Genomic DNA, 12,903 nt, shown 5'->3' on the forward strand with positions numbered 1-12,903 from the left:
AGAGAGAGAAGGAGACAAAATCCAAAGCAGGCTCAAAGTCCAAGGTGTCAGCGTGGAGCCCCACATGGGGCTTGAACTCACAGACCACAAGATCGCGACCTCAGCTGAAGATAGATGTCCTACCAACTGAGCCACCCAGGGGTCCCTGGAGTTTCAACTTCTGATCTCTTCCAAAGCAAAGAAGGAACCCACCTCCCACGTGGCATCTCCCGCCTGAGGAAATGCAGAATCAGGGATACAGGGCTGAGGACACATAGCCAGGGGCAGTGATGTCACACACCCTCCCCCTGCCCTCCTCGGGCAGTGGTTTCCCAGGAGGTGGGATGAGAGGGCTGGCCGCAGTCATATTCTACAGAATCAATAGAAGATAAGCCCTTTAATTTTTTGTTCTTTGAAAAAATAAACTTCAGTGGATCTTTTTTCCCCAAAGATGCGGCCTTTAGAAAACAGCAGTCCCTGTGCTTTTTTTATAAGATACAATTTCAAAAACATATTTCCACAAAAAGAACTTTTGTTCATAAAAATGATTGATCTTTGATGGCCCCACCTCAGCCTGTGTCCGAGGCCAGAAACGGTGTCACGTGAACAAAAGGAGAGGCCTGAGGAGGCCCTGCGCCCTGCTCGTCCCCTCACCCCACAGCCGCCCCCGTGTGCCCGCTCTGGGTCTGCTGGCCTCAGTGTGTCTGTCTGTGCCCTTCTTTACGACACCCCCAGCCGTCCATCTGTGCCCACTCTGCCCATTTCTGCGGCGTCTATCAGCCTCTCTCTCTGATGACCCCTGGAGTGTCAGGAGGAACAAGAGGTCTGTGTGTCTGTCCTGTCACGTGAGCAGCTGGTGGGGCTTCCTTTTTCCAGGAATAGCTGCTCTTGGGATGCTTTCCAGGTCAAGGTTACCTGCAGCTGGGTGCTCAGGGGCACAGGCCCATCTGCCATGGTCTGTAGTCAACAGGCAAGAAATGACGGGTGAGGGTCCTGGAGACCAGGCCAGTCCCCTCAGGAGATGTCACTGAAGACTCAGTATCCCCGGGGAACAGACTGGTGGCACGTAACTTTCGAAGTAGGCGTGTTCGGGGTTGAGAAGAAAGAGGGACATTGAGCCCAGAAGAGGCTGGCTCCGGCTGTCGCGGCCCACACCAGGCCAGACTCAGGCGAGGGTGCAGCTGGTCCGCCTGTGAACGGGAAGGGAGCCAAAGAGAAAGATGAGGGTGGCAGGGGACTCTGGCCATTGGCCCCCACGCCCAATGGGGGTGGCAGCTCCCGGCCTTCCTAGCAACTCCTCTCTGTCACAGCCCCTTGGAAAAACCTCCAGCTTTGTTGCGCCAAGCCCACCAAGCAAGTCCCCATCTGCATGTCATTCCGAGTGTGACATGTCATCTCAGTGTTACTTGGCCCGAGTCTGAGCCGTCCACACTGAGAATGAGGGACTAATGACAACACCACTTCCTGCCAACCCCACACGGTCCTCTGTGTGTACTTGCACTGGGTGTTTCTGGGTGTGTATTTTTGGGAGTGTGAGCATCTCCAAAAATGTGGCACAGGCCCGTAAAAACCATTGGGCCAGGTGTGTTGAGATGGGGATACCAGCTTGGCCATGGCCTCTGTGCTGGGCTTGGCACGCGGAAGTGAATAAAACACAGCCCCAGCCTTCCAGATCCCCCACAGTCCGCTGGGAAGGCCGTTCCGTGGGCATCTCATGCCTGTGCAGAGGGATCAGCGCCTGGCAGTGGGGGGGACACAGTTCAAGAAGCGGCTCAGCACAGCCTGTGGGGGAAAGAGTGGGAGACCACAGCTTCCGGCTCCCAGGCTAGAGGACGGTGCATAACAGGGCGGGGCGGGGGGGCCTAATGGGGGAAGAAGATGGGTTCAGTAGCTCGGGGCTCACGGAAAGTGACTCCACGCTGGTGGGCCACCAGGTGAAGATGCGCAAATTAGAGCCTGCTGTGTGGATCTGGGACTTGCTGGAAGTCCAGGGGGGCAGGGCAGCTTTAGGAGTCACTGGGCACAAGCAGTGCTTGAGCTCAAACGAGTAGACCAGGTGCCCAGTACTGTGGAGAACAGAGGGGACAGGGGCCGAGGGGGGAGCCCTCCCACATCACCCTCTGACAGGTGAGGGAGGGAGAGAGACAGAGAAGGTGTGAGCAAAGCAGCTGAACAAAATCCAGGAGAGAATGGCATCACCGAAGCTAAGTGACAAGTGTGCTGGGACAGGAGTGCTCAACTGTGCACATGCGTCAGGGGCACGTGTGGACCAGCCAACCAATCTCACAACAGGGGATGTTTGTGCTTCTCTGCCAAGGTGCACCTGCGTGCTTGGGGTGCCCACCTCTGAAGGCTCAGCTGGCGGGAGAAGTCCTGGCGGGGCACCTTCGGAGTGGGGCTGACCATGAGGACGCACACACCAGCGAGGATCATGCAGGTGGGCACGGCGCCGATGAGGACCTTGAGGGCCACCACCACCTGCTCCGTCTGCTCACAGGCTCCGGCCTCATATCCCGCAAACCTGGAGACACAGCACCCCATGTGTCCAGCTCAGATCTCACGAGCCTGAATCCCTGCAGGAGGGGTCCCGGACACCCCACCCCCACACTACCCCGAACTCTGGATTCACTTCCTGGCCAGATCAGCCTCACCACAGTGGAAGGGAGAGTTGAGGGAATGGGCTGGCCAGGGAGGAGATCAGACAGAACTAAGAATGTGGGGTACGGCCCCCAAGAATGGCCCCTCTCAGTCATGTGCACAGAGAACCTGGGGCAGGTGGTTCCCCTACACTCTCCAAAGAGCAGAGCTTGGGTCCCTGACTCATGGGGGTGTCCCCTGGTCCATTAGGGTGGAGAGCTAACCCTGCCCTAGTCCGTCCACTCCATTAGTCTTTCATGCTTCTAGGACAGTCCAACCCGGGGACTCACTCCAGACTGAGAGTGGAGATGCCCAGGGCGCCTGCGCCAGAAAGCTTGGTGAAGAAGACATAGGATGAGTAGAAGATGGTCTCCAGGCCTGGGCCATGCTGGTGCTGCTGCTGGAAGTCATCCACCACGTCTGGAAGCATGGACCTGGGGGAAGGGGCTGCAGAATTACCCCTCTTATCCCCTTGGCCGCCGTCAACCTGAGAGCTCTCTGAGACAGAGACCAAAGTGTATTCATCCTTGGGTTCCTGCTGCCCAGGGCCAGGACTGACCCGCAGAGAGCCAGGCATATGTGTGTTTGCCTTTCCTCCCTCCCCCCAGCACTGCTGCCCACCGTTCCCGCTGTCTGGTGCTCTTTCAGGAGAGCTCCAACGATTGAGCTGGTGACTACCATCTCAGCATGTGGGCGAGCCCTACCCAGCACAGGCTTGGCATGGGGGGCCAGGACAACAGGTGGATGTGAAAGAGGGCATACCCATCAGGAAGGACATGGAGCTCCCACCCACTCCCCTCACCCAGCCTACCAAGGTAGCAGCAAGGACACAGAAATGCTCATGCCAGATACAAAGGCCACCACATAAGCCACAGGTGCTGTGGGCACAGCAGCCAACAGGATTGCAAAAGGCACCACCACCTGGGGAGAGAGATATACAGCTGATCCTCCACCTGCCCCTGACTTGCTCTTTCATTCCCACACTCACCCGTATTTACTAATGACCCCTGCACCGGGTCCTCAGCGAGGGATTTAAAGACGAGCAAATACAGGTCAGCCCAGCCAGGAGGCTGAGGCTCCAAGGCCACTTCCCTGACCCCACCACCTTCCCTGCAGCCCCCCCGCCCCCCGGCTCTTGCTTCCTGCCTCACTCACACAGATCCCAAAGGCTGATGTCTTCTTCCCAAATCGTTGTAGAACCCACTCCCACAATGGGGTGCTCAGAACAGCTGAGACCTGTGGACAGAATTAACCCAGCCTGGGCCATGCTGCCATTGCCTTTACCCACCCTCCAGAAGCTGGGGCTTTTAGGTGGGATGCTTGAGCTCGACTTTGCCCCCAGGCTAGAACCAGTGGCTGTAAACTTTATGACCCCAGCCCCAATCCCACCCCCTGCCTGAGTGCAAGCGACTAAGATCACAGCAGAGCCCAGAATGTTGACCAGAATTCTGGCGACGCATGTCTTGTCAAGAACCACACAGTTCCCCAACTCAGGTCCCTGAGTGATCTTGCCTCCGCCACCTCAGGACCACTCACCAGGATGGTTAGCACCACGCCCTGGACATGGTCGTGTAGCCGGGAGGCATGTGTACAGAACAGGACCAGGTAGCTCTGCTCCACCTGAGGAGGCCAACGGGAAGCAAGCATGCACAGGGAACGGCAGGAACTCAGAAGTCAAGGGCAAGGCCTAGGTCTCAAGTCTGGCCTCGTCTTTGGGACCTTGAATACTGGATGTTGCTGCCATCATGGAATCCCCTCCTCCACAAAGGACACTTAGAGCCCTGACACAAGGATCAATACCATTCCTAGTCCATCCTCACCCTTGCCTGGCTAGTGGACCTCACCATACGGATTGATGGATTGGTAGCTTCCTAGCATCGGGACCCTGACCTTCCCAGCCCCACAAGCTCTGTCCGGGTCTCTCTCCTCCCTGCACCAAACTCTCTAGGCCCTGTGCCAGCCATCATTTCTCCCTATTAAAGCCTAGCTCTGGTTGGAGGAGCCGAGAAACTGAACCTGAACATAGCAGGGGCAGGAGGTCTAGAGCCAAGGCCAGAGGTTACCTGAATGGCTGCTGAGATGAACAGGAAGGAGATCACCAGCTTCAGGTAGGGCAGGTGCCGGACGGTGAGCGCCAGCCCAGCCAGGAAGCTCGGGCCTGGGCCTGAGGCTGGGACAGAGGAGTCTGCCATACGGGAAAGTAATACTTCGGCCTGGCAGAGTTCAAAACCAAAACCCACACCCCAGTGGAATCCTCTCCCAGCCTCTGTTTCCCACACTCTGTCTGTACCCCCTTACCTGGTCTCTCCTTCACCCCCAGGCAGAGCAAACAACTGCACACAGGGTAAGTCACGGCAACCGCAGCGGCTGCAGTGGCGTAGAGCCGAGTCTGTGGGACAGGACAGAACTCGGGTGGGGGTGATGTCTCCCACTTGTGGAAGTGGGGACACCCCAATGGGGGCAGAGGGACCCTCAGTCCAAGCCCAAGGATGCTGGGTGCCCCTCCTCCCAATCACCAGAGCAGGAGATGGAGATCTCAGGCTCAGAACGGTCCTTCTGCTGCCCCTGTGCCTCCTGCGTGAATAGGAGGGCATCCATGCCACCAAGGCTCTGAGCTCTCCCTCTCTTTCTCTCTCATTTTTAAACGCAAATATTCACTGCTGGGACTTCTGTGTGCTAGACCTTGAGGTTACAGTGATAAGTGACTCCTGCCTCGAGTATGGCAGACAGATGCGTGAGCCAAGAGTTACAGCACAGTGTGACTCACGATGACACAGGCACATGTCAACAACAGAAATGGTGCTACCTGTCACTCAGGGAAGATACACAAGTAATAAAATACATGTAGACATGCGCGGGAGTAACAGTCACCTGCTGCAGGATAAGGCCGCCTCTGGGGAAGGGAAGAAAAGAGGCGGACCGGCCTCGCCTGGGTGGGCTCAGCTCAGCGGCACAGGACCGCACATTCAGGAGGGTGCTGGGGTAGGCGTTAATGCTCTGCTGTCACTGTCTTGAAATGCTTGATCATTTTATCTATGAATTCGTAAGTGAAGTCTGGTGGGAGTTCAGCATGAAGTACCTGGAGCTTTGTGCTTTGGCTCATGAGGCTCCGCCTCCTGGGAGTGGCCTCTCAGCCTCTTGCTTCCCATTCCTTTGCACTTTAGGCCAGGCCAACCCAAGGCTCCCGTCACCGTCACCGGCACCAGACTTGGTATCTTTGGGTAGGGGGCCTGGACATGCATGTGGGCGGAGTCAGCCTGGGAGGGGCAGGACCACCACCTCTGGCCCTTGGCTGGCAGCACTGAGGGCAACTTGGTGGGGCCCCTCAAGCACCGGGACCCAAACAATCCCTCAGTTAGGGCAGTGGGCCGTGGGAAGGACAGACTGACTGGCTTCCCTGCTCTCTCTGGGTCCCTGTGTTTTCACTTTGCACTGTACACAGGCAAATTTTGTAGCTGGCCCTGCAGATGGGTCTGGGGATGGATACACGGGACTTGACTGTCATGTTCTCTTAAGTGGGCGCTGGGCCGTGATGTGGTAACTATTCTCCTACCATTGATTCTCAAACCCTGGTGGGGGACAGAATCCCCGGAAGGCTTGTTCAAATACAGACTGCTGACCCCCTCCCAAAATTTGTGTTTTTTAAAAAATGTTTTTAATGTTTTATTTATATTTGAGAGAGACAGACAGACAGAGTGGGAATGGGGGAAGGGGAGACAGACAAGAGACATAGAATCCAAAGCAGGCTCCAGGCTCAGAGCTGTCAGCAGAGTCCCACACGGGGCTCGGAGCCCATGAACCGTGAGATCATGACCTGAGCCAAAGTAGGACGCTAAAGCAACTGAGACACCCAGATGCCCTCCCTACCCCCAAATTTGTGAATCAGAGTGGGGCCCAGGATTTTCCCTTTCTAACAAGTTTTTGGGTGATGCTGCTGCTGCTGTCCAGGGACGGCACTTTGAGAACCACAGCTGTATAATTTTTTTGTAAATCTGACAGATTTATTAAATGAGCTGGCAAACAAGAATGATGGAGAGAAAACCAAACCCAGGGAGGAGCAGCCTGTGCCAGGACCTGAAGGTGAGGGCCACCTTTACAATGTCCACCTGGCTGTGCTGGGGGGAGGGCTGCAGGCTGGGGTGCTGTGTGGGAGGCTGATGCAGCACTGGGGTGACTGGGGAGATGGTGGTGGCACAGGCCAGGATGGGGCAGTTGGGGATGCGAGGACATGAACCGATTCCAGATCTGGGGTCTAACCATGGATAGGATTCGGTAGTGGGTTGGGTGGGGGTAATGGTTGGAGAGAGAGGAGTAAATGGTGGCTCCTGGGGCTCTGCTGGACAATGCTATCATTTGCCCAAGGGAAAGATAGCTGAACTTGATGGATAAAATAGATGCACGTCCCTTAGTTGCTGAAGAGAGATCTGATTTGCTGGAGAGGACGAGGGACTGCTCCCAGGTCTTCCCTGTCCTTGCACACTGAGGGTGTGGCTGGGGCGACACCTATTCAGGGCTGGGTGGGACAGGGCACAGGAGGGGTTTCCCTCTGAACTCTGCAGGGACACCAGATCCTCTCCCCCACCCCTGCCTCTGCCCATGGCCCCTCTTCACCCCTCACCCCTCCTGCAGGTCTGCTTTAGCAGGACAGGGAGACGAAAAGCCAGAGGAGCCGGAGGGAGCGAGATTGGAGTGACCACAGGGTGGTGTGGCACTCACTGCGTCGGGGGAAACGGCGACTGGTCCGGGGAGCGAGGTGTCCTGGCACCTCTGCGGCCCGTGGGCGCCTGACACGATGAGCCCGTGGATGGCGGCTCCCATCAGCGTTCCGGCCATCTCCATGGTCATCCCTGGGGCAGAGCAGGGCCAGGTAATGGGTGCTGGTGGGCCCAGGGGTGGCGGCCTCCCCCCGATCCTACACCTGCACTCACGGTACGCCGTGGCGGAGTCCCGCTCCTTCGGGCTGGGCGTCAGAAGCATGGTGAGGGCTGTGTAGGGCACCTGCAAGAACTGGGCGCCCGGGCGGGACTCAGGCTGGCTCCCTCGGCCCAGACACAGCCTCTGGGGACCCTGGGCCCTCCCTAGCCCCCACAGCAGGCTGGCACAGCCAGCTGATCCCCTGTAGCCCAGAGGAAGGGACATAGGTGCGGGCAGTGGGGCCCTCAGGGACATCTACCCTCTCTCCTCCACACAGACTTCACCACCACCCCCTTTGGGGTTCCGGGAGGCCAGGCCAGGGGAGGGGAGCCACTTGCTTACCGTGGCCAGGGCCTGGAACAAGGAGTAGAAGGTGGTGTACCAGAGGCCCCGCAGGCTGGTGAAGGGGGGCAGGAACCAGAGGAGGAAGTAGGCCGCGGTGATAAAGGGGATACAGCCCAGCACCCTGTGGAAGCACGGCCGAGGTAGAGCACCAGGACAGGGGGACACTAAGGGCAAACTTGGAACAACCATACTCCTCTGGGTAGAAGTCCTCTGTCCCTAAGAGGAGTCCTGGGCGGTGGCTCTCAGGTGGGGAGAGGGGGCTGATGCAGTGTGCAGGAGGCTGGCGTGTGGCCCGTTCGCTACAGAACTCTGGGGCCACTCCCTGTATCTGGGCTCCAAGGCCTCCAGCCCAGCCTGGCCTCAAGTAGACCCCTGGACTCAGCCTGGGAGTCTTGGGGACTTTGTCCAGCCTAGCACCACCTGGTGAAGGACAGCCCCCAGGAATGTCTCTGGACTCCTGCAGGGCTCATCCTGACCTGGTCTGGTGCCAGCGCCTGTTACGGTCCTGTCCTCCAACCAGCCACTGGCTTTCCAGGGGGGCTGGGAGCCAGGATCTGTGGGGCTGTGGGGCTGCTCACCAGGGCATGAGTCGTCCAGACCCGGTCCTCCGACTTCTGTTGATGAAGAAGCCAGCCACAGGGTCGGCAGCCGCCCCAGACACCTTTCCTCCAAACAGGACAAGTGACGCCTGGGCAGCAGGGATCTGAAAAGCACAGGTCCGGGGATAGCCGAAGCCCCGCAGCGTCAGAGAGGGGCGCCTGGGCCTGCCCACCTGCCAGGAGAAAGTGCTGGCAACCCGGCAGGGCCACCGTGCAACGGCCCGTTTGGTCTCTTTCCAGGGACACAAATCCAGAAGGTTCGAAGGGCACCCTGCACTAGTGAAGAGACGGGCCAGGGGAGGAGCGGACGGTCACACACTGGCACATTCCCATTATCACTCATGCCCAGTCACTTCTGGAGGAGGCTTGGGGACCCTCATCTGAGGTGACTCTGTGCAAGAGGGGTGACAGAAGTAGGCATTTTGTTTCACAATGCAAACGTTTTATTCACTTTTCTGATTACATAAGTGACACATTCGTTATAAAAACATTCACATAGTACAGAAAAATACTGAGCAAAGCTCATCTGAACCGCCCCCGCCCCCATCCTGAGACAACTGGCAGAGCATTTTGGTGATCATCTTTTCAGGATTTTTTATGTGCATTCAGAATTTATAACTTTACCTAAATGAGATCATATCAGTGTCATTAAAAAAAATCACCGGTACATTAGAAATCTTATTTCTGCTTCCCCTCCATCCTCCACCATTTCCTCCTTTAGCCAACATCAACAGCCTGTGGACGCCTGTAATGTATTTTCTCCATGCTTGTATTTTATTTTATTTTTTAAATGTTTTCATTTATTTTTGAGAGAGAGAGAGAGACAGTGCGAGCAGGGGAGGGTCAGAGAGGGAGGGAGACAGAATCTGAAGCAGGCTCCAGGCTCTGAGCTAGCTGTCAGCACAGAGCCCGACGTGGGGATCGAACCCATGAACCGTGAGATCATGACCTGAGCTGAAGCCGATGCTTAACCGACTGAGCCATCCAGGCGCCCCTGCATGCTGGTATTTTAATCATGTATCGTCACGTATTTATACATACTCATGTACCTGCATATACGGGGCACGTCTTTGTTTTGGTAAAATGGGATCAATTTGGAGCCTCTTTTCTCACGGCAACTTTTCTCACTTGATGGTACATCATGGAATTCCCTCCAAGTCAACTGGTATAGATCTAGCTCATTCTTTGGAATGGCTACACAATAGTCCATTAGGTGGATATTGCACAACTTATTATACAACTACTTCTGTCTTGTTGGGCATTCATATTATTTCCTGATTTTTCACTACAAACAGCCTGCAATAAACATTCTCAAGAAGGTTGCCCTCAAAGGCATTTGGCTTCCTGTCAGGTTTGGGACAGAAGTGCCATCTACCTAGGGATGTACAGGTAGGGGTGAAAGAATTCGGTACCAAGGAAGATGGGGGGCCCTGCGCTGCCGTCCACACTCACCTGTGCCACATCGAGCAGGAAGAGTTGCAGGTAAAAGGCTGTGGCACTGGAGGCCACCTGGTTGGGGATCCCACCAATGCCATAGCACACCTTGGTACAGAATGAGAGGTGACCAGCTCTGCTGTCCTGGGGGGAGACATAGGAGCTAAGCCTCCCACCTGCACACACACACACACACACACACAGAGTTCCCCACACCCTCCTGACCTCCCTAAGCATCCTGAGGTCCCTATGTCTGGAGGGCTTTTCCAGTAACCTCTCAGTCCTAACTTGCCCTAAATCATCTTAAAAGGAAGTGAGACAAAGAGGGGAAAAAAACCTGTAAACCATGACCTCTCAAAGATTCCACAGTGGAAGTTCTTCCCTATACTTCCCTCTCTGTGCTTCCGGCTGCAGTCTGTTTTACTTTGAGTCAGCAAGCCAGAGGGAACTGGGGGGTCATGAGGCCCCCAGCTTTGCCACCGACTCCTGGTGTGACCTTGAATAAATCATTGAATCTCTCTAAGCCTCGCCTGTCAAATGGAATATTTCTGCCAACTTCAAGAGTTGTTTTGATGAGCAAATGAGGCCCAGTGTTATTTGCTCCAGGAGCTGACAGTTTAATGTTCAGGGTTTCTGCCAGGCATTGAACCACTGGGACCTGATCAGCTGTGACGAATTTATACCACAGATATCAGCAAAGACTACATCTCTGAGTTGCTTTCCTTCTTTTCCTGGGGAGACTGTTTGCCAGCCCACCACTGAAATAGAGCATTGTTGATGACTCCAAATGTGTGTGTATCTCACAAGCCCTAAGCGATGCAGTGACCTCCAGACTGGAATATTCGACTGCCCCCTCAGAGCCCCACATGGTTGCCTACCCGGCATTTCAGCTTAGCATGGTCAAAACACAGCCCCTGATTTCCACCATTGTCTAAATCAACTCCTAACCCTATTGTCCCTATTGCATTAAACAGCATCGATGTCCACTCAGCAGATCAGGCCACAAACCTAGGAGCCCTTGATTTCTCTTTCCCAACCCCCCTACCAAATCAGTGGCCTCCTTGGTGGCTTCCCTGTTTCTTCCACTCCCTATCCAGCCGTGATAAATTTGATTGTGTCTCATCTCTGCTTAAAACCCTCCAACGGCTTCCCATTGCAGGTTGAATAAAATTCTGTGTCCTTCACAGGTAGCCTACAGAAACCCACAGAATCAGCCCCTCCCCACCTTCCCACCTCACGTCAGATAGCTCTCCTCAACCATGGTAGCTTCTTTGATATTCTTCAAAATGACCGTGTCCACTGCCACCTCAGGGCCTTTGCACTTCCTGTTCCTTCTGTCTAGAAGGCTCTTCCTCTGAGTCTTTGCAGAGCTGACTCCTTGCCATTCAAGTCTAAGCCTGAATGTCATCTGAGAGAAGCCTTCCCTGACTACCCACGTCTCTCTCTCAACTACACTTACTACCTGATCTGTTCTCATTTATTTCCTGCCTCTCTGAACAAGAATATAAACTCTCGGAGAAGATGCACTATAATTTTTTATTCACCACCATATCTCCAGTACCTAGAACAATGTTTGGCATATGCTCAATATGTATCTGTTGAAGAAATAAATGCCATGAAGACACTATGTAAAAGGCTGTTTCTTCAAAAGATGCTGGGAATCCTTCCTTTTCATCCTATGCTTGGCGACGTGAGCGGGAGTGGAGGGGACTATGACCTCACTCATTTTAGTATCTTGCAGGACACCCCACATGGGCCCTTCCGAAGGGAAGTTCTTGCTCGATAAGGGTTTATCATATACTTTGCACACTCTTCCTATTCACGGAAGAAAACCACACAGGATGCGATCTTTCCTGACTTTGGTGTGAACATTATTTCAACTTCCAGAAAATTTTAGTAACAGGCAGAATCCAACATGATAGCTCCACCTCACCCCATGTGACTCCTGTTTCCCCCTGAACACTCCTAGCAAGCTTCTGTCACATAGAAGTCACTTGAAAAATAGATTCCGGCTGAAACTATCTGGGAACCTTGAGGATGACAGTTTCCTAAGCTTTTCCCAGTTAACCGAGCACCAGTTTTGTGCTAGATGAACTTGGATTCACATTCTGCCTGCCACTTCTAGCCGTTTGATGCAGGGCAAGGTATTTAAACGTGGCTGGGCTTCATTTCCTCATGCGTGAAACGAGGTAAAAAAACACACCTCGGAGACTTGTTAGGGGAATTAAATGCTGGCACTTCAGTTTTCCCTCTTGCCATTAAACTCACCCCAAGTTTCCCTGCGAAATGAGAGTCCCCAGGGGGACTTCCCTATCTCAATTTCTTGGGGGCCACAGATCCTCTGATCTGAGGCGGCTGAGAGTAGGCCCCGAGTCAACAAAGGGAACCCAGGTGGCCAAGTGGAGCCACGGCGGAGGCACCGGGCACGGAGCACCGTGCGCTCAGCAGGGAGCTGACCTACCCCTCTCCTACACGGCCGCAAGCGCCCCGCCCGGCCACGCAGGAGATGAGGAAAGACAGAACACCCCTGCCCTGCCCCCTGCCCTCTACCCTCACTGGGGCGCCTGGCTGCCAGAAGTCCTCTAGGGGGGTGGGCGGTGGCGGGGGTGCAAGAGGGCCTGGTGCCAGGTTTCGAGAGGCTGCTGAGCCTGCACCCTGTGCCAGGAGCCTGGGGTGGGAGGCAGCCCTCCCACACACCTGGAAGTCCCACCTGCCCAGCGTGCGGGGGCGCCCCGGGAGACCTGGAGTGTGGACAAGAGCCCTAGACTGGGAATCGGGAGCCCAGGGACGGGCCCTGGTCCCGCCAGCCCAGCTGAGACGAATCCAGCAGGTCACTTCACTTGTCGAGGGTGCCGAGTACAGGCCCACCACGGGGTGGGGGGTGTCGGAGCCCTGGAGCCCCGGGGCCCCTCGCCCCTTCCCTCCGCCTCCCTCGCGCAGCCCCAGCTCCCCGCTCGCCCTCGCCCTCGCCCTGCGCTCACCGAGCCGCGCTCCG

At 55.6% G+C, this 12,903-nt stretch overlaps 1 protein-coding gene across 1 annotated transcript; it reads right to left on the reverse strand.

Annotated features, from left to right (window-relative positions):
- Positions 1–357: 357 nt before the first annotated feature.
- On the reverse strand, positions 358–12,819 carry MFSD2B (major facilitator superfamily domain containing 2B). Its single transcript, XM_029938223.1, has 13 exons — positions 9,927–12,819; positions 8,454–8,578; positions 7,873–7,996; positions 7,545–7,623; positions 7,333–7,463; positions 4,915–5,005; positions 4,680–4,801; positions 4,153–4,236; positions 3,772–3,852; positions 3,428–3,537; positions 2,907–3,050; positions 2,324–2,500; positions 358–1,169 (listed from the first exon to the last, which is right to left on the reverse strand). The coding sequence occupies exons 1-13, from the start codon at positions 10,143–10,145 to the stop codon at positions 1,145–1,147; spliced, it is 1,512 nt and encodes a 503-aa protein (XP_029794083.1). The 5' UTR covers positions 10,146–12,819; the 3' UTR covers positions 358–1,144.
- Positions 12,820–12,903: the final 84 nt, after the last annotated feature.

Source organism: Suricata suricatta, chromosome 4 (assembly GCF_006229205.1).
Source record: "Suricata suricatta isolate VVHF042 chromosome 4, meerkat_22Aug2017_6uvM2_HiC, whole genome shotgun sequence".
NCBI classification, from domain to species: Eukaryota; Metazoa; Chordata; class Mammalia; order Carnivora; family Herpestidae; genus Suricata; species Suricata suricatta.